General features: G+C 42.5%; 1 protein-coding gene across 1 annotated transcript in view; it reads left to right on the top strand.

Annotated features, from left to right (window-relative positions):
* The first annotated feature begins 1,003 nt into the window (after positions 1-1,003).
* The window catches only part of EBF2 (EBF transcription factor 2), a 144,640-nt gene continuing 124,014 nt past the window's right edge, over positions 1,004-21,629 (top strand). The window contains exons 1-6 of the mRNA XM_075117514.1: positions 1,004-1,612; positions 4,059-4,215; positions 5,201-5,264; positions 5,563-5,618; positions 5,994-6,067; positions 12,612-12,680. Coding sequence (XP_074973615.1) covers positions 1,482-1,612; positions 4,059-4,215; positions 5,201-5,264; positions 5,563-5,618; positions 5,994-6,067; positions 12,612-12,680 — 551 coding nt within the window. The 5' untranslated portion in view covers positions 1,004-1,481. The remainder of the gene's footprint in view (positions 1,613-4,058; positions 4,216-5,200; positions 5,265-5,562; positions 5,619-5,993; positions 6,068-12,611; positions 12,681-21,629) is intronic.

Genomic DNA, 21,629 nt, shown 5'->3' with positions numbered 1-21,629 from the left:
ATGGAAATTGTATTTCTATCCCGTTAAAAAAAAAAATAAAGCAGGTTAAAGAGAGGAGCTGCACATAATGAGTCAAGGAAATCCTTGCGCTGTCCCTTTAACTACCGAACATCTGATTCCCTCATCTGGCAGATGGTCTCTGAGCACAGATTTGCATTCATTGTCCTGAAATCTGTTTTCGCGTTGGTGTTATATAGATTTCAGCGGCAGATCTATACACGGATCGGAATACAAAAGGGGCGGGAGGAAAATATCACCCAGGCAAAGTGGTGTTTTGTTTTTTTTTTAATTCAATACAGCCGCAGGTATCGTCCCGGTTCACAGCAGGCTGGGCTGGGGAGAGCTCCAACTTCCTTTAATGGGAAATTTTGGCTACGTAGGATGTTATAAAAAGTTTTAAGGCTAGACCTGGCAACTCGCATGTAGTGGGAACTTCAGGGTCTTCTGGGCGCGCTGCAGTCTGTCTCTCTCACTCTTGCTCGTGCAGGCAGCCCCTGCACCCAGAGCCCCCGCAGGCATTGCCACCGCCACCCAGTTCGTTCCTTCTGGGCACCTTTTTATTTTTTTCTTAAATACCGCGCCTGAAAGCCGACCAGCCAACTACCTGTGCGATTGCTTTATTGCCACGGTACGGAACTGATGCACGGCGATCGCCGCTTTCAGCGCAGTTCGGTGGTTAGGCGGCGGGCCCGTGTGGTGCGGCGCTGGCTGTGACACTACATCCGGAGCTGGCCGGCTCGGGCTGCCGCTGCAGCGGGTCCGAGCCGGGCCTTGCTGGGCCAAGCCTTGCTGGGCCGGGCCTGCCTCCCGCCGGCCAACTCCGGCCGCACCTCCCCCGCCCCGCGGCGAGGGCAGGGCGGTGGCGGGCCTGCCCGCAGCCCTCCAATCGGGTGAAGCTATGCAAATACAGCCCCTTATTTGGGAGCAGGCTCCGCCCCCTTCCCGGTATGTTCGCTCCCGTGGCTGTAACCCATTCATGGTGACCGGGCTGGGAAGGACCGGCTCTTCCCCGCCGTCGTGTGTAACCAGGCTCTCCTTAGCTCCATTTCTTCCCTTCTTTTGCAACTTATCCCGCTTCTTTTTTTTTTTTTTTTTTTTTGTCTTTTTCCTCCTGGATTAGGCAGCAATCAATCCTTCTCCCCACGTCTGTTGAGAAACAGGTGATCCTTGTTAACAGCGATCAGTTTCTGGATGCAGTTTCCTCTCCTGCGTTTGAAGGATGATGATACCAGGCAAGACTGAATCAGCATAACTTTTGCTTTGCAAGAGGAAAAACTTTTTTTCCCCTATTTGAAGGCATTAAAAGCACGTAGCATTTAAAAGCAGAAGAAGTTGGTCTTAAAGCTGAACTTCTCCACTTTCCTGGGATTTGTGTGTGTCAAGTTCAAAGGCTGCGTCTTTTTTTTTTTTTTTCTTTTTCTTCTTTTCTCCTCCCTTATCCCCCAAAAGGAAACTGTTGCTAGTTGGAATAGACTTTTTAAATGTTTGGGATTCAAGATACTTTAGGAAGAGGACCAATTCTGAAAGATAAATCTCTAGGTTCTGAAATGGATTCCGTCAGGTCCTGGGTCAGAAACGTTGGGGTTGTGGATGCAAACGTAGCAGCACAAAGGTAACCGTGACTATTTCTCCCGTGCTTTTTCCCCACTTTTTATTTTTTCCCTTTCTAAGCAAGCCTTTTCTTGACTCCCTGTTGTTGTTTGTATTTGTTATTAAATTTATTTTCTTGCCTTCTGTCCCCCTCCCTCCTCCCGGTCTCCTCTGGTCAGTGAAAATTCCAGGCTGTACAGCTAGAGCTGGGAACAAGCGCTCCCCAATCGGAGGGCATCGAGAGCCCTAAAATCCAGTGCGGGGTCCAGATGACAGAGAGATGGGATCATCCTTTTTCTGCACAGGGGAGGTGTGTGTGTGGGGGGGCGGGTTGGCTGTACTTAGCGATACAGACTACTCCTTCCCACTTTCTGGGCGAGGCAGCCAAGTTAGAATCAACTTAAATGTAGATGGGCCGTGTGCCCCTCTCCCCGGCCCACCTTGTTTCACTCAATTCCAGTGGCTCTGTGGCTACCGCCGGCACTGGCGGAACCTCGACCCGCGGGTTGAAGGCTGCCGGCCGGCTGAAACCGGCGAGCAAAGCGCGGTTTCGGGGGAGCCGGGGGCTGGCGGGGGGGGAAGCGGGGCCGGCAGTTCGGGACCGCCGCAGCCCCGAGCCCCGGCTCCGCGCTGCCCCGCACAGCCCCGCACCACCGGCCCGCCCTCTGCGGCACGCACCGGCCTGGGGGCTTGCCCGGCCGGGTTTGGCTTGTCCGGGTGGCTCAGCTTCGTCCCTTTTATTTCCTCTCCCTCAGGTCGGCACAGGACCGTTATTCTAGTCTTTTCCCGTTAGACGATGAAAAACCCTTTTAGGTATTTTTTTTTTCCTCCTTGCTCTCTGGATACCTTTTTTCTTTTTTTTAAAAAAGGAAAAAGAAAAGTGTAGTAGCGTCGGGGAAGGGAAACGTTAACTTGGTCCCGGGAATAAGTTGGGTTTTATTTAATACACAGACAAGATAGGTGAAGGGCGTGTAACAGCAGATGGGACTTCACAAGGAACAGGGACGTTACAGAAGCAAGTACCTCCATGCCCCCACTCACGGCCTGATCCGTGAGCAAGGTTTTCCAAGCACTATGGGAGGAGTTATCAGAGTTTTATGAATGTCGATAGACGGTTTAATAAATACGATGGGGGGTGGGGAGAGGTTTGTTCCTGGGAAAACCGAAAGTAAAAGGAAAGGGCTCCTAAGAAGCCTCTAACCCGCGGGAGCGGCAGAGATGCGGTCGCACCGGGCCAGGCGGTGGCATCGCCAGGTGGTTTGTTGTTTTTTTTGTCCCAGAGGTCCGTAACAAACCCAGAAATCCCAGTTCTTACACGCAGAGTAAGAGGAAGCCCCCAGCTAGGCGCAGTTGTGGCGGATGCGGTGAGATCACGCTGTACCTGTTTGGCAATGGAAAACGCAGGGAAACATCTGTAGTTCTCCGAAAGAGTCGAATAGTTTGGCCGGTGCAGCGGAGTTATTTTGGGGACTGAAAACCCACGCTGTTCCGACTCCGAACTTGCCTGGCAGATAGACTTAATCTGTCTATGGGGTAATACGGAGGTGCTCATGTGCACCCAGTTTCTCTGGAGCGGATATAAATGGGCGTTAGGGAGAGGGAGCCACAGCTGATTTCCCTAAGAAACGTAGCTGCACTTTTTGTGGATACGCAAAAGCGCTTGAATCGTTCCAAGCCGGGAAATGCGTGGGAAACGTCACTGCATTTTCTGCAGTCGGGAACAAGATTCGGGCAAGGGCTGATTAACCTGAGTCTAAATTCTTGCAATTTAAACCAGAAATTGAAGACGCAGGCATAGGTTCAAATAGGTCAGTGACTAAAGACTACGCTGGCAAATTTTGCTGCCGAGGCAAGTGGATGTTCTACTTGAAACTAGTTTTCTTTTACCTAATACATAGGTGCCCCAAGCTGACAGTCCGCTTGTAGGAAACGTTTTAGGGTCGCTTGCCTTCTCCCGCAGGAAAAGCGAGCGGTGCGGGGATGTACAGGTAGCGCTCCCGGACTCTGTTGTGTTACACCTATTTCCCACCCTGCGCGTTGAGCTCCCGAAACGCGCCAGGCAAGAAGAAAATAGGTAGAGGAGGGAGTCAAATGCTTGCTGCGTGTCAATAACCGATCCCTTCACGCCCGGCGGCTGTAGACTGCCCTTGTCCTGGGAGCAGAGCTATACAGACGCCGGGGCCAGGCCGACTCGGGGGTCACAGAGACAGCTCCGAACCGCGGCGTCGCCCCCTGCCCCGGGCGGGGGCCCGGCCCGGCCCGGCCCAGCCCGCCCCGCCGGGAGCGGAGCCGAGGCCGGGGCCGGCGATGGCAAGGGGCTGCTCCTAACGCCGTGCGGCTCCCTCCCGCCGAGGCTCTCCTCTCGATGCGTTGTGCCTGTTCCGTTGTTGTTTTGCTGTTACTGCTGCGCAACCTGGTAATGTCTTTGTCTCTCCCCCCACACCCTATCCCGTGTGTTTCCTCCACAGCGGAGTAGCTTTGTCCAGAGCTCACTTTGAAAAACAGCCACCCTCCAACTTGAGGAAATCCAATTTCTTTCACTTTGTTCTGGCTCTCTACGACAGACAGGGGCAGCCCGTGGAAATAGAGAGGACAGCTTTTGTGGACTTTGTAGAAAATGATAAAGTAAGGCTTGTTATCTTTCTTCTTCCTCTTTCCCTCTCCAAATTTGATCTTTTCTTCTCCGCCGTTGAGTTGCTAACTTTAAATACCTGTTGTCCCTGACAAAATACAACCAGCTCTTGGTTCAGGTGCTTCGGTAGAGCTGTTGCCCTCTGTGCGCTGCTGTAGTTAAAAAGGCTCGCAAGCCTCTGCTGTATCAGGACTACAATGGGAATTTCATACGCCCACTAAAAATAGAATAAAAAATTTTATGGGGGACAAATGCGTGCTTTTTTGGTTTCGTGGTTTGTTTTTGTGGTTGGGGGTTGGTTTTTTTTGGTGCCTACCAGATCTGCCAAGTTTTATTATTATCCTGACAGAAGCAGAGTCTGACCTGTCATATGTCATATTATCTGTTGAGCACGTTTATATGTCTTTCTTAAGACTCCAAAGTCAATGGCAGGACCTGAAAAGCACTTGCTTTTGGATTTTAAATCGATGTGTTGACCACTTCACATTTGTTTTTACAATTATTTCCTTAGCCATGGACAAGATTTTTTTCATTATGAAGGATGCTCTGAAATAATTATCTTCTAGGAAATTACAGTAAAAAAAAATGCAGGAAACATCCCTGTAACACAACCGTCAGGAAATAAATAACATTAATGACTCAAAACCCAGTGAGCTTTACCACTATCAATCTGCTTTATATTAACTGACTTGAAATGCACAAATTTGCCTCAGTGTATTGCCTTGAAAAAGTTGAGAGTGTAATAGCAAATGAGAGAGGAAAAGAAGTTCTTGAACTCCTACAGGAAAAGATGTCAGCAGTATTTTGTAGTTTGTCCTGGGTCATTTGGAAGGTTAATATATCCCAATCAGTGGATTCACCTCTCAGAATTTTAATGAACTTTGTTGTCACTTCCATCATGATTATCAGCTTTTGCATTTTAAATGTGCCATGTGTAAGTTCTGGAAGAATTTTTATTTTTTTAATTGTCTCTTTCAGGAGCAAGGCAATGAAAAGACGAACAACGGCACACATTACAAACTCCAGCTCCTCTATAGCAATGGTGAGTCCCCTCTCCAGTCACCTGCTGTCGGCTGTACAGTGAGGCGAGGTGTGTAGGTGCTGTCGCTCCAATTTCTAAAATGCACAGAAATACCCTTGCACGGTGCCCCTGCGGCATAGGGATGGGATCTGGGGTTCACCTGGTGTGGATGGGCTTGGGAAGCACACTAGAGAAAAAACTAAATGGTCTTTCTGAGGGTGTTTAATAAGGCACTAGATGAAACGGAATGTTTTTGTTCCCATGTTTAGGGAAAGATGCATGTAACAGCTTCATTTATTACTCTCCCCTCTCGCTCTAGGTGTCAGGACTGAACAGGATCTGTACGTTAGACTCATCGATTCAGTCACTAAGCAGGTGAGCACAGCTAATATGTGCCATGTTATCCTGTCCCACCTCAGCCTACTTTTTTTAACATTGCCCTGCATGTTTTTTCTTCTCTGGTTCATTTTTGTCTCTTGTCCACCTCTATTGCAGACCTTATTTTTGAGAGCAATTGAAAAGTAATGCTTTTAAGTCTCTTTCTTCCTCTATGGATTGTAGGTTTTTATCCACTTTTTATCAATATTTATGTATAAGCTGCTTTCCCTGCTCATAAAGGCTTTGGGGGAAGGTATTTATTTGCAAGCAATGGTGAGCAATGGTAAGAAGCCTTCACCTCAGATCTGAATATTATGACAAATAAGTAACCCCCTGATGCTCCTGCCTTACCCCTTTTCTTAATTTCTGTAGCCCATAACTTACGAAGGACAGAACAAGAATCCTGAAATGTGCAGAGTTTTGCTTACCCACGAGGTCATGTGCAGGTAAGATGACTTTATTAACGGCGTATTGTTTAAGTTTGTTTCCATAGATTCCAGAATGGCCTTTCTGATGAAGTGGTGGATAGGAAGAGTTTGGTTTTTTTGTTTGTTTTGTTTTTTTTTTTTGATGTTGTTGAGTCAGAGAGATCCTTTGTGTAGGAAGACTTTTTTTTTCCTGTGAATAATACTTGATTTGGGTTCAATACAAATTATTGGGGTGTGGGTTTTTTTTGTTTGTTACTGCAAGAAATTTAGCAAACCCAGGTCCACAGTCTGAGCTGCATTATTATTTTTTTTAAACTAGGCCTTTGTATGTGTTGTGTAAATCAATACTTTTCATATGCTTATTTCTTACAAAATTCCCCTTCACCTTTTGAGAATGAGCAGTTTAATTTACACAAGGAATGCCTTTTAGTTTTCAGGTAAAAAATTTGTAACTTTCTCTGGTGAAATATTTTAATTTTCTTAATTAAATTATCATCATTAATGTTCTTTAATTTTGCTTAGTTCTACCCCAACCGAAAAAGAAACCCCTCAAACCAAAACACAAATCCTTTTTTTTTCCCTGTACTGTGTAAGCAATATTTATAGGACTTCCACCTCTTAATTAAAAAAGACACTATTTTTAGCATGCAGAGTTCTAAATTAGAGGGTAAAGTGAGTTGAGGATGTTTTTAATAACATTTGTGTAAGTCTGAAGTTACATGTACCTTATGTATGTACATCGCGCTTCCATGGTAACTTATTACTTTTCCTGTTCTCATGTAATTAAATTTTTTTCAACACCTATAACAATGCAAACAGTCAATGTTCTTATATTAAAATGTGTTAAATTGTGCATAGAATGTTCTTTCATAAAATGAAAGGCAAAACCAATCTTGCCCTTTATTAAACACAGTTTGTGATTTATTGTATCAGTGGGAGGGGGTTAAGCTGTTGGACTGAATGTTGCTGCTTTTAATGTTGCAGTTTGCTACTTGATTTTTTTTTTAAAGTAGCCTTTTAAGCTAATACTGAAGTAAGAGCAGTTTATTTGGACAAATTTCTTATCAAGGGAAAGTCTCAGTTTCAGTACTTAGCAATTATGTCAACTATTCCATTACTTGATTTTTGTTACATTTAAAAAGTAAATGTATAGTGTTTTGCTCTCATTAATTAAGAAAATGAGCATTGTTATTTCTGACCAATGTTTACATATGTACATATATCACAAACACAGCATATCTCGTGTATGAGGGATGCATACAGTGTGCTTTATGAGGACCTGTAGATGTAGTGGCAAAGATCAAAGGTGTGTATGTTACTTTCTGGCACATCCAGAACTTGTGTAGGTATTAAAATATAAATGCTCTCCACATCGTTGGGAGTCTTCCCTGTAATAAGGTGAACATTAGAGAAGGAAGATCTTTGAATTGCTACGCAGTTACATACCCTGGTTAGTGGTAACAGAACAACAGTTAGCATACTTCGTCTTCCTCCACTCTTCCTGTACAGAGTGCAGTTCTATCTTAGAAGTTCAAATAGTTCAGCAAACACCACCACCTTCCAATCCAAATGTTCTTCTTTAAAATAAAATTGATTTGGCTTTTCCCTCCGCTTCCTCTCCATGCCTGTCTAGTATCAAATGCTCTGTTCAGCTTTTATATACCTGGTCTCCACTGATGCCTATAAACATATTCCGTGCTTGGTTAAAGGTTGTGTTCTACAAACATAAACCATTGTTCCGATCATAGTGAACTCTCCTGTTTGATAGATTAGGCATGGAAGAATTACAACTCGGGGACGTCCTTTCCATGTAAATCACAGATTAGCGAACGAAAGCAAAAGCGTTCTGTAACCTTGATACCTAATCAAGACATTTGATTTTAAATGTCGTGTTTTCCTAAAGTATCTCTGAACAGGATGCTGCGTATTCTGAAGAGGCATTACGCATATCACTTTGAATAATGCCAAGGGAATGGATCCAACTCTAGTTAAACTTGACATTTTATTTTATTTCTTTTAAGTACAATAATCAAATCTTCCTCATTGTGTGCTGCTTAAGTGGCAGCATCAATTTTTAAAGCCCCTAGTTTAGTTTGCATTAGTAACACTATATAAAAATTTAATGCACTGTACCCACTCTGCTGTCCAAATTGATGCCTACTGTTTTTAAAAAGAAGGGTCTGCCTGTCTTTCTGCTCCTCTTCTTCCAATCCTCGCTAGTTGACGGTAGGCTTTTTTTTGTTTTGTTTTTGGCTTCCTTTTTTTTGTATGTAATCATGCACGCAGATATTCTTGCTGTATAGAGACAAGTGCATCCGAAACTCCCCATCTTCCGCTCAGTTAGTGACAGATGCGTGCTTAGCAGGAAAGTTGTCTAAATATTGATACGGCTACAACAATCTGTCATACCAATTGAAAGGTAAACTCTCAACTCTCAATAATTAGTGCTTTCAGTGAGGGGCTCTATTTATTTATTTGCAGATCTGAAATTTTTCATTTGGGTTATTACAGCCTAATGGGAACTGTTCCTATTAGGTGGGTCTATCTTAAATACACAGTCTTTCCCTGCAACGGTTGGAAATCAAGGTAAACAGTCTCCTCTCCTGAAATAACTTTTTTTTTTCCTCCTCTTCTTTTTCTTCCAATTATCGACTAAGAGGAAACTAGTTGTTATGCTGCTGCCAGCAACCCCCTATGCCCTCAATGCTCAGAGGGTTAAAAGGTGGTATAATTTGAACAGAAGTAGTCTCAGGGCCTACAGCTGGCTAATAACAGAGTTGTATTGAGTGCAAGCAAGCCCCACAGCTGTGACTTTCGCCACAAGGCTCAGACTAGACAGGAGCTCTAATCAGCTGGGCCAGGCGGCCACTGGGGCCTGTGTCTTTATCGGCCAGATGGTGTGAATTTAGACACTTTTGTTATGCAATTGCAGGGAGGAGTTGGGGAGAAGAAAACAAAACAAAGGCCACCATGCTGTGAGCTTATTTGAGTTTGAAATTAGAGACAGATTTTTTTTTTTTTTTTTTGGTGGGGGTGAGGGGAGGGTAGTTGAGGGCTGAATTTTAAAACCATTTTAGTCAAGTGTGAGGAGGGAAAGGATGAAAGTTTGCCTTTGACATGAGCCTTCTGGAGTACTCAGTTTGTAGGTCTGGTGTTGTCTGTGGTAGTTTTTGGTTTCTGTGTTTAAGTCTTTTTATGACTGTTCATAATGTAAACCATTCTTTTTCCCATGTAGACCTTGTTAGAGGGGAAAGTATAACAAGAAAAGGTGTAGAAAATACAAGTCTTAGGCCTCGATATTCTTGTTTTAAGCAAATAAACATCTCTAAAGGTTTGTTCCTAGCACAACATTGTAGCAGAAGCGTAAATATCAGTGAAGTCATGCCGATAATTTGCTTTAAGAAAATATTGTAGGCTTGATCCTGGACCACCAGAGTTTGGGATTTTTTGCCATTGACTTAAATTGGAACAAGTCAGTTCTGTTACAGATGGCACTTGTAAAACAAACCCAGTGAAAGTGTTAGTGCTTGGATACTGTGATGAAATACTTGAGAACAGAGTTTTAAAGATTCGAGATGTATTTTTGCTAAAATGCTGGGCTGAAACATTCTCAGACTTTAAAAGTACTCTGATTTATGTGTGAGCTAGTCGTTCCCTAATCAAGACATTTTTCATATATGTTTGGGGTCTAAAAGTATTATGGTCAAAGGGAAAAAAAGTCTAGCACTCTAACAAAAATCTGTTACCCGAGTGTGAAAAGAAAGTAGATATTTGTAAAACATTAGGAGTACTTTAGCTGTAAGCCACAGTTTTAGAATGAAAATTTGGAAGTATTACAAAGGTGAAGTTCCTAAGTGTGATAATTGTACAAACTAAAATAAACCAAGATGTGCTTCTTTCCAAACCCAGCCACGTTGTACTCCAATCTCGTGTAACTCATTCGAAAACACTGACTATGCCAAGAAATGGCAACCTCGCTGGGAAGAGTATACAAGCTGCTGAGATGTAGTGGAGGTACTGCCAGGGTATTCTGCTTGGTCGTTACTGTGGTGTAGTGCAGTCAGAAATATTACGACCATCTGCATAAGCTCCACGAGTACAGGATATCTCATTTGGTATTATTGCAAAGAGAGGAAATGACGGCTGTTTCAGCTAGATGAAGGAAAAAAAACCCAAAAACAAAACCAAAAGGCCTGAAAAACCAAACCACAAAATCCCCCAACAACAAACCGCTACATAACTATTTAAAAAATTTAGTTCTTTTTGTTGTTTTATTATCGCGCATGTAAACCAGCAAGGCGATTATTCCTGGTGTTGTTTCCAATGCATTGTTATATTGGACGTGTCAGAAGTACATGCCTAATTTATATTCTTCTGAGTGAGGGTTTTCTGCTTTTTTTGGGGGGGGTTTATTTTTTTTCCTTTAGAAAATATCTCACATCTTGGCGTTTAGTACAAAAATATGCAATACTTTATAAACAATCATTAGGCAGTGAAATGCATAAAAGATGCACTTAAAACAAAGTTGGGAGAAGGAGGGAGAGGGATATTCTTAGCTAGTGTGAATTACCATAGCTTCACTGAAGTCGATGGAGCTATGACAATTTACAGCAGCTAGAGGGTCTGCCCCAGGGATTTTTAAATATTTAGTGTATCCTTTTATTTTAAAAGGACTAGCATCGATGAATAAGTGCAGGTTTGAGGCAAAGGGAACGTAGAAATGTTGAAACAGTTAGAGCTGCTATTCAAACAGATCTGCTAGTTGTGTCTCATCTTGCTGGGCAATTTCAACTTGCAAATGGGAAGTTGCTGGCACACACTGTAACTTAAGGAGAAAGCACATGTATTTGAAAGTGTTCGTATCTGAAAGAGGTTTTTTGTTTAAACACTTACTTTAGGTATTTATAATTGAATATTAGACATTTCAAGAAAAAAAAGCTACTCTTTCATATTTTATACTGCCTTCAGTGAATTCAAGCATCTCATTTCATTTTTTTAACTTCCTCTGCTTGGAATTGCTCCCCAGTTGGAAGACTGCGGGATTCAGACTGACTTGAGAATTTTGCAAATGTATTCAGCACCTATTACCCAGCTGTACAAAAACCTAAACAATTTCTTGATTCCATGTGTATAAAATTGAACAACCTCAGCAGAATGTGAAAAACATAATTTGGAAAGGCTTTTGTGTAACTTAAGGCAGAATCTGATCTGGCGACTTCTGAGGCATATGGGACTTCTGATATAGTCTACTTAAAGTTTTGGATGCCTCCATCCTCTCCCTCCCATGTTCCCTTTCGTTGGGAGAAACTATCTAAGCATCAAAACAGCTTAAACCTAACAGACTTCTACGTTGCTACAAAATCTTAAAATTGAGAATTTCAGAGCAAGGACTGTTTTTAAAGTCTATTAAACTTTTGGTACTCGGTTGGTGTATATGCAATGAGCATCACCCATGTCAGTGAGTATATCACTGGAAATCAAATAACTACCTGTCTCTTGATTTTTTTCTGTTTTTGTTTGTTTATTGTTATTAAAAATGAGAAAGGAAATGCAGTGGTTCTGTTCTTCTTTCCTGAAGAAAGTTTAAGTCACTGGGAGTGAAGAACGTCAAATAGCCTGAGTGTAGGATGTATTCTTCTGTATCATCTCCTGATACACCTGTGTTTATATGTACACACCCGTGCGTGCACGCGCAGAGTTGTCTTTGCGTATGTGTGCATGCACACGTGCATAGACGAGGGCATAACAAGGATATCATTCTGCAATACAAACCTTACCTGCAAGCTCTTTAGGGTGACGCCATTATCTTGCGTTTTCTTACCAAGTCAGATAAATACATTTATTTTATGCTGTGAGCTCACCAGAGAGTTCTAATTTCTATACAATCATGTTGGTGGCCATGCAATATAAAATGTGTATAGATACATGCTTAATCTTAAGGGCTTATCGTCATTGAAACAATAGCAAAGGGATTTGCAGATGAAATGCCAACCTGAAAAAGTACCTCTTCAGATCTTTAGTAGGATCTAAGTATATCCAGTTTCTGGTTTTTCATTGGTGCTACTATAGTGTTGAAGTTTTCTGTGGGCATATGAAACTTAGGGGTTACTAGATATTTCATAATCAACAAATCAGTTATTAGAAGATAAATCAGTAGGTTGCTTATAGTCAGTTCTAACACCTTCTTTTGATGGACTTTTAACCATACATAACACATGATACTCATGCCTGTAATATCATTATGGCATCTGTTAATCATTTATTAAGCCTTTATAAATAGTGCCTTAGCCTAAAGTGTGACCGTATTGGGGTTCAGTTTTGGCTGGGAATTTCAAAGATGACTATGAGGGGGCCAAGTGCCAAACTCCATCTGGAATCAAGTGGGATTTGGGCACCTGGTTCCCTTAGTTCTTCCCCCTTCTGGAAAGCCTAGCTGGAGTTTTCTCAGTCACTCTTCTAGACATATATTGAGTCCTGAAGGTCTGCAGACAAGACTCTTAGCTGGCTGCTTTGCTACCAACTGTCCCAGTAATTCTTCAGTTTGTTTTTTTTCTCTCTCTAGTCGGTGCTGTGAGAAGAAAAGTTGTGGCAACAGAAATGAGACTCCGTCTGACCCCGTGATCATTGACAGGTAGGAAACAAATCCTCATTTTCTGACAAAAACATTGGCAAAGCATTGTGTGTACTTTGAGATGGCTGAGGGTCTGTCTTGATGGCTATCTGTCAGTGTCTGCCAGTCGGGGGTGTCTGTGTTTTGTCATTCTTTAGAAAAATGCCAGCCTAAGAGCTGGTTAGCTTTAGTCTGCCTAGGCTTACCTTGAGAAATCCGTTGATGTTTATTTTTAAAATTAAGTTCTCTGTGTATAATTTTCATTGTGACCAAATATTCCACGTATGTATCTGGAATATTTTCTATTCACCAGGGATATGAGCCAACTAGATTACTAAGGCAGATAAAGCTTTGTGCATCCTGGCAGCTTCAACAATATTCTTTAACAAAAATACAAAATTTTTGTAGGGACACGGGGAGGAAGGAAGGTGTAAAGGCAGAAGTGCAACATATTAGGCAGGATTAAAAACTGCCTGTGTGGGGATTGTGAGCAATTTTGTGAGGAACAGCAGCTTCATCCAGGTCTAGGTTTTGCTCGTCACTTTCTAAGTGGATCACAGAAATAGGGAGAGCAGCAGTTTGTTAAATAATGAACCGGCACATTAAAAATTTTGAGTATTTTGTGGAGGCTTAGAAAACTAGCCTGTGGAACTCGCTGGCTCAAAGTGCTGGAGTTCAGCAAGATTCAAAAAGGAAAAATAAGAAGACAGAGCTGTTTCAAAAAGAAGTATGCAATCAAGATATCCAGAAGGAGAAGAGTAAATAAGGAAAAGTCAGGAGGAAACCTCCCCCTGCCCAGATTATTCTATAGTAACTGTTTAAAGAATTTCTTCTCCCTAAAGCAGCTGGCACAGGGGGCCAGTGAGAGCTGATGCTGAAGTGGATTGATTGTGGATTCAGTTTTTATGTCTGTATGTGTCTGGCATGTCCTGTCTGCATTCTAATAAGCGTTATTTGTCATAGTATTTCTTGTGCATTTTGTTTTGGCATTCAGAATGGTCAAGCTGGCTTGAATAAAATTCTATAATTTCCTTTTTTTAATCACAGAGTCAATCTAAATAATTTTGGAACTTTGATGTGATGGGGTTCTTCCAGTCCCTTTACTCCATGGTTTTGCCTCCCAATTTTGTACTTACAAGTTGCAGTTGGGGCGAAAGTTGGAAATTCCAGCAAACTGGGCTGTTTGTGTGGGTGCAAGGGGCAGCTTCATGACTAGAAGCAGAAGTCTTAGATACGCCATCTTGACCTTTTCTACAACATTGCTAGCTTATTTTCGGCTGTGTTGGTGTTTGGTATGAATCTGCATTTGGGAACTGTCCAATCTGAAGTCTGAATGGTCTGAAACTTGTCTGACCGCTGGAGAAGCAGCATGACGTAAGGCAGCCCAGAATTAAGACCATGAAGGGACTAGGTCCTACCACTGACTTTATTTGTCGTTTTGTTGCCTTGAGCAGGCTGCCCATTCTCATGCAAGATGAAGATTCTGATGCTTTCAGTAGGGATTTGAGATCTGTTGATGTAAAATGAATGGAAGTAGAACTACTAGAAAGAACAGGGTTGTTATTTTTAAAAACCACCTGTAAAATGTGCATCACAAGTCATCTGTGTGGTCAGTGGGTCCTAAGCTTTCCTAACTTGCTCTAAGCCTAGAACTTTTATTCCTAACTCCCCTGCTCGCAGCAATAGGCATTCTGTTTGTGTGGAAGCATCCTGTGGGTTCAGTCTGGCAGTTTCTTGTTGAGTGTCAGCTCTTCCCTTTTCATCTCTCTGTGTGCGAGTAGCAAAATTGCAAGTGAAATCTGGAGTTCAGTGGGGTAATAATAAGGGGCATAGCCCGATAAAGCTATCTTCACTTGGTTTTAAAAGCAGTCACTAAATCAGATTAGGCCTCAGAGAAAAGAAATAGTTTCAAATCTGCACTGCTGTCTGGGGGTGGCATGGTTTGGTGAACAGTGTGGGGAATAGAAGCTAAACTGGAAGCTAAATCCTTTTTTCTTGCTCTACCACTAATCAGTAGTGCAGCATCTAGCAGATGACTCCCTCTTCTGTACAGTTACTTCTATTCCACTATTTTAGCCAGTTAAAGAAGGTTTGAGGAATGGGGGATAATCCTGTGTAGTACATCTGAGTTAACACATGTAATGCAAACATAATAACGAAGTTATGCTGTACATGTCTGTGCACAGAGGAATTCATTGTCTAGTGTGTCATCCTCAGACATTTCCACAGCAGTTAAGTACAACTGCTTTGGAGTTTGACTGAGCAGTCTGCTCTCCCAAGCTCTGCTGGAGGGTCACATGTGGTCTGAGCTAGCTTGGGACTCTGGGCAGCAGTGTTCTTATTTAGGGGGGCTTTATAAGGCTTCTTTAGGAGAAAACATCTATGCTTAAGAGCTTGGTAGCAAGTGGAAGATAACTTCTGAAATGCAGCCTGCAACCGTCTGCGATCATGCAGGCCAATAAATGTGGTAAGATTTCATGATGGGTTTTTTCTTAGTTTAAAATGAACTACAGGTTTTCTTTAAATAATCATTGGAATGAAGGTGTGTTTTTGTTGTTTGAAATGATAGGTAAATGTAAAAACTTGTAACAATGCAGCTGTTACATTCTAGCATGTCTGTAGGGAAGTGGGAAAAAACCAAAGTAAGACAGGGAGAGAAGGGATTGCAAAAATATGCGTAACACAGAGCCATGTCTAAATAGCGCGTGCGAAGTGAAGTGGGACTAGAGCTTTCCATTTGGAATAGAAAGAAAATGGAGGCTAGAGAAGAAGTTAGCTGTCTGAAGGTGCTAGGTTCTCCCTTTGGGACTAGGTAAATTATTATGCGTTACTCCTGCTGCAAGAGTGCATGAGAAAATTGCGGCTGGTGCTCAGGTGGTGCCATCTGCGTTGTAATTCCAGCCGTGTGTGTGTAGATACGCAAGTAAAACATGGCTTGGTTGTACAGCGTAGGGAAGACCAACATCCTCAAAGCTGTCTTAGGTCACTGTCATGAAGTGTGAGAGCAGGGATAGGGCCCAGTTTTAGGCTAAGCTGTGCATTGCTTAGGTCTAGCAAGTTCTGTGTTTGATTTGCAGCTCCCACAAAGGCAGTGGCCTACTCAAATATAAAGGATTTGGGAGGACACCATGTTACTAATCTTGAAGCTGCTTTACTGCCCGTGTGCGGCAAGCAGGTTCCCTCAACAGCAAAGGAGCTGCAAGTAGAGGGGTTTAGAGTCCAAGATGAAGCAAGCTCTGTCTGGTACGCAGAGATATACTCCTACTGTGAGTGGGCACACGTTGAACTACTTTGGGTACCTCTAAAGGTGGTGAAGAAGCAGAGGCACTGCTACTGGGTAGAGAGATACACTAATGCCTGTACCTGCTGCAGCACCTGCACCGATGCTGCTACAGCAACTTCATTGTTTTTTCTTTTTTGCCTGAGCTGACTAAGTGGCTGCAGCTGGTACGCCTGTCTGTGCTATGACTGCACACTTCTGACCACGCTCTAGATGCATCCTACAAACCTCAGGAGGCTAATGAAGCATTCAAATCGGTTGAGGTTATAACCTGCCATCCAGTGTTGCTCTGAACTAAGCATGCACCAAATTTAGCTGAGTTCAGGGACTATGTTGTAAGCTGATATAAAAGAACATAACTCCATTGGAAGTACAGTGTTTTGCCTTTTATGTGTTTCTCTTCCTGCTTCCTTGCTTTTTATGCTTCCAGAGACCGGTGCTCAGGCTATTGTGTGGGGTTACCTGTTTATTGCTGCAGGGAGGCACAATTCACTGGCGTTTTCCAAATCATGGCAACCCATACCCCTGTTTAAAAAGGAAGAACTAGTTCAGTGGCAAAAAAATGTCAGCCATGTTGTTGTTGTTGGGTTTCTTCTTTTCCTTGAATGAATTCCAAAAGTTCTTATGATGCTGAATAAAACATTTCTGCTGTGACCTTTGCTCTGGGGACTAGATTTAGATCCTAAGGGCCTTGCAGCTATTTTTCTGTTCACCCTTGGAAACCAGCGCTTTTCTATATGAAGGGGAGCTTCTTCACTGCAGTTTACTGTGTACCCTCTCCCACCAACAAAGATCTGTAGGATACACCAGAGTATTTAGGTTCCTGCAACGTTCTGAGTTAGAATCCCACTGTAACTCAGATGAGAATCTGACTTGGGAATGCTGCCTCTGATTTAACAGCAATGATGCAGCTCAAATCCTGCAATGCTGCTTTTCCAGGCATCAGAAAGCAGAAACAGACATAACTCCGCTGAAGCGTAGGACTGAAAGGACCACCTGAACACATATATGGGAGATTACATGGTAGATGTTGAGCCCAGAAGCATTTGCAGAACACTCACTCTGAGTTTTTTTTAGACCACACAAGCCAAGGTTGCTTCTCAGAACATTAAAGCAAGCTATAACTTGGCCTACAAGATCAAAATTCATCAGAGCTAAATCGGTTCTAGTGTGCTTCCCATGGTGGGTCATAGCACTGGTGGACTCCCAGTGATCTTAACTCCTATTTATCCTGTCTTCCTGGTTAGTAAGTTAGAACCTGTGGAATTGGTAGGTTTATGAGACTTCAGAAATGTAAATGTGAATGTGTATGCGTGTGTTTCTTTTTCTCATGGCTGAAGTGGTGGTTCTTAATGTTCCTTGTAGTTCCTGGAAATTAAGAGTGTGAACTTTGCACACTAATATCTCCTTCTTTTTTGAAATGGTAGACAGGGATATGAGGTGGATGTGTTGGGGTGGCTTTCACATAGAAGGGTGGAAGTTTGTTTTTTTGAAGATGATATTACCCAAATGAAAGCTGTGTTTTGTCACGCCTATATTATATGACGTAGTTTGCTACCTTTCCCACCCCTGTTATGCAACTAAAAAGAAACTTGGTCTTATGATTAAGAGGTTGTGGATACTGCAAATTAATTTAATTCCTCATTTTATTGCAGATTTTCTCTCTCATTTTAGGTGATTTATATAGTTTTGGATATAAATTCCCCATTTGTCAAGTGGGATAAAGTGGGTTGGCTTTTTCTGTGTGTGTTTGTTTTTTTTGTTTTGTTTTGTTTGTTTGTTTGTTTTTTAGTTTGTTTTTATTCTTTGCGTTTCTTGAAGATTTAAGCTCTTTAGAGCAGGTTATTTCGTCTGCTTGTTACTGTTGGTGCTTTACCTAGTTTACTAAAGCTGTGATCTAATTGAAGCCTCCAGGGTACTGGGGAGAACTGGGTGACTTTTTTGATTGAACAATTTATTTGCCTCTTTTTTTTTTTCCTTTTTCTAAAAAGAGATAAATAGTCAAAATTTCTATGTAATTCAAACGAAACATCTTAATTCAATGAAACAATGCAAAACACCTGGGATGGGACAAATCTTTTTGTTGCTACAGGGGAAATTACTTAGAAGAGCACTGCAAAATGTGAGCATAAGCTCTGTGCTGTGTGTAGCTTGCTGTCTTTATGGCTTTACTGTGGAGGCTCTTAAGTCCTCTGCTGCCTTTGAAATGAGGTCACTTAGCTCAGATGCTTTAAGAACCAGAGATCCTGGGTCCAATCCCTCCTACTGTTAGCCTAGACTCTTCCTAATGGTCCTGTAAAGAATCTAATGTGTTTTGTTGCTACCTTTTATTTATTGCGGTTGTTACTGGGGCAATGGTGGTAGTGATGAATGGGATTTGAGTGAGCTGCGGTGTTGTGTGGAATATTACCTTGGGTCGAGACATGCACTAACCAGTGGGTGGAGGCATGGGGCCAGATCTGCAGCTGGGCCAGCGGCGCTGCATTGACTTGCACCAGCTGAGCACTTGGCACTGTGGTTTCAGTAGATGGTGAACTACAATATTGGTCAGCTGACACTTGCTGGAAACATTTAGGCTTCCGTTATTATTGTTTTTAAAGAAAACCCGCAAAGCATGAACACAGCTGGCACACTTGTCAGCATCTCTATAAAGAAGCAGAAGAGACCGGATTACATTCTTGTGCTATAGGGGTCCATCCCTTTAGTGCAGAAATAAGGCGGCACAGGTAGAGATTTTCTTCCCTGCTGATAGTCATGGCCTACCTACTGTATAGATAAACAGAGGACCGAACTCTCCCAGGCTGGCTGGCACATTTCACAAGCACTAAAACTCACTTCAGGAAAGACAGCTGTTGCCAGGCTTAAACATTCTGACTATGTCCCTATAGTGCCCATGATGTGTTTGAAGTGTTCTGTGTGAGATGTCCACATTAACAGGAATGGCTTTATGTTGTCTTATGCTCCCCTCCCCCCCATTCCCTTTTCCTAAAAAAGGCAAAGGGCATATAGATTATCTTTTGTATTGAAGGATCTGGATTGAAGTAAGTGCAGACTCCTGGCTATCCTGGTGTTTGTGGGTTTTTTGTGTTTGGTTTTTTTTTTCCTCATTTTCTCTTAATCTTAGCCATCTCAAAAGGACTTTATTCCCTCCATCTCTTTTTTAGGCTGATTCCAAAAGCCATTGGGTAACACAAGGATATTTCCTAATGCTTCAAGGCAGAACAGCGTGAATGGAGAGGCCTGGATCAAATTCTCACTGATATTGAATTGCCCTGTCACTTTAAAGAAGCCACGTAACTCCATGCCTCAGTTTCCCCCTTCATGCAAAGTGTTATCAATTAGCAATTACCTACTTGGGGAAAGTGGCTTCAGATCCTTGAATAGGAGCTTTTGGTTTTATTTTTCATTCTTCTACTGCAAGGAGGATTTAATCTACATGGCAGAGTTGGATTGTTCTTGTCCTACTCTGTTCTCCATAGTCCTTGTAAGTCTGCCAAGGTAGAATAAATGTCTCATATCTGTTGCTGCTGTGGGGTGAAACTAGGAGCCACAGATAGATGCAGCCGTCCTCAGCTCCCCGCGTGCTCCAATCCCCCCTTCCAAGCCTCCAAAACCCACAATGATCTCTTCTCTTGTCCTAGGGAGTCAAAGTCCTTTGTTCACTGCTAAACCCTGCTCTCCTGCAAAGAGCTGCTGTTGTGCCATCTGTCTCTTTATGAATTTTTTAGTAGACTGGATGCTTGTGGGGAGTCAGTAACTTAAAGTGCACTATCCAGCTATTTGACAAGTGGTTCTCTTAGTGCGTAATTTGTTTGTTGGTTTCTTCCCCCTGCCCCACCTTTTTTAGGCAAAAAGAAAATTTCTTTACCAGTTTGCTGCCCAAAGCATCTTGAAATCTTTGATGCATACAACCACTTAAAGCTTGTAAGTGGAGTAAACTAGAGACTAGCTTGTTTCACTTAATTTTCTTTTTTTGTTTTAAATGTCAACAGACAACAGATTTTCCAGCAAGCTGGTGAGTTGAAAGAAGCTTAAAGATCTCTTTGAATATGTTAGAAAAATGAAGAATGGACTTGTGGCTAAGGTTCTAGTTTGAACTGTGGAAGTCCTGGGTTCTGCTCCTTTCTCTCCATTGCAGATTTCCTGTACTTTTCCAACCATTCACCTAGTCTCTGTTTAAGAGTAAACCAAGTATAAGTGTGTGCTTTTCTGGCTTTCACTGATAACACAGAGATACGTATGCTGAAAATCAATGTGTGGAAATACTATGGTGATGTGGAAAACTGTTGCCACTAGGATGAGATTGTTTTGGAGTGATTAAAAAAAGTTATTCTCCCCCCAGGCTGTTAGTTGCTGCTGCCTGGGCTGAAGGTGTTACTACTTCTGAAACTAAGCAAAAAAACCCACAACTCATTTAAATCACTGCTGATTTTAAGCACAGATTTATTGGGAAGCTAACAGAACTGGAACCTCGTTCTCGCTAGCTTTCTGTACATGTGTGCTCCTAGCCATGTGCTGTCATTGTGCGACTGTGCAGCCATTTTGTCCTGAGCCCCTCACCTGAGCCCTTCTGGATATGTTAGAGGGGAAAAATGTAATGGGTGGGAGTGTTAACGAATAGGGATGCTTTAGTTCCACTAAAAGTCTGTAACTGGAGTAGTCAGCACATGTTCTGGTTTCAGAACTGCAAGGGGAGCATGGTTAAGTTTGAGCAAGGACATATTATATAATTTAAAGAAATGATATCTGACTATTGCTACTACTGCCTGGAAGCCTTAAGAAAATAAGTCCCATGAAGACAAGACCCAAAGGATTTTAGCAATTCTGCATAAATCAGATAAGCTGCTATGATGCTTTAGTGCAGTTTGGACAGCAAGCATGGATGAATTCCAATCTTGTTAGATTAGTTGTGCTTTAGCTGAGATAAAAAACACTGATGATGCTGGCTGGCTGAATCCTGACTGAGCAATGCAAAGTTTTGAGCAAAGTTCAGACATAGTGTGGAAAAATCCATGTGCCTTCTTAAGTTGAAGCTTTGTCCCTGCAATAGGGAGAATCTGATCCAGTTTGTGTTGTGTTCTCATAAGCAGCAAGCGAGGAGGTTAAATGGCTGCCCAGCTAGCTGATAATAAGAGGTCTCAGGAGGACAGATGAGATGGCAGTGTAAGGAGCCATTAGAATCGATGAGTTTTGTAGTAGTGGAGAGGGGAATGGAATAAAAGTTTCCCATGAACTAAAGCACCTCTGGGAATAGAAGCCGAGGATAAATTCGCTATGCAAACAGCACAAAAGAAGTTCGGGGCACGTAGAGCCAGTTGTGTGTGACATGGGATCTCTACAACTCAACTTTTTGAAAATGGGCCTGCGTTTGCCTGAATCCATCTGCGCTTGTCATTGAAAATGTCAATATTTCAGAGTATTTGCATTCTAATGAAAGCATCCTCTGTGTATTTATGACCTGAAATACTCTTCCTTATCACTTTTGCACTCGGCCTCTGTCTAGACCTGGTTTTATGGACTTGTCACTTCATCTGCCCTAACCTTTTTTTGTTACTGCCTCTTGCTTTCCTTTTGAACCTTTTGTTTCTGTCCATCCCTTCCTTGTGTGTTTCATTCACCATCTGTTTCTGGTGGGATCTCATATATTCTCTGCCCTGTAAACATTCCAGGATTTCAGCCTCTCTAAAGAG

Source organism: Phalacrocorax aristotelis, chromosome 24 (assembly GCF_949628215.1).
Source record: "Phalacrocorax aristotelis chromosome 24, bGulAri2.1, whole genome shotgun sequence".
In the NCBI taxonomy this organism is placed as follows: Eukaryota; Metazoa; Chordata; class Aves; order Suliformes; family Phalacrocoracidae; genus Phalacrocorax; species Phalacrocorax aristotelis.
This window is presented reverse-complemented; position numbering and strand designations above follow the sequence as displayed.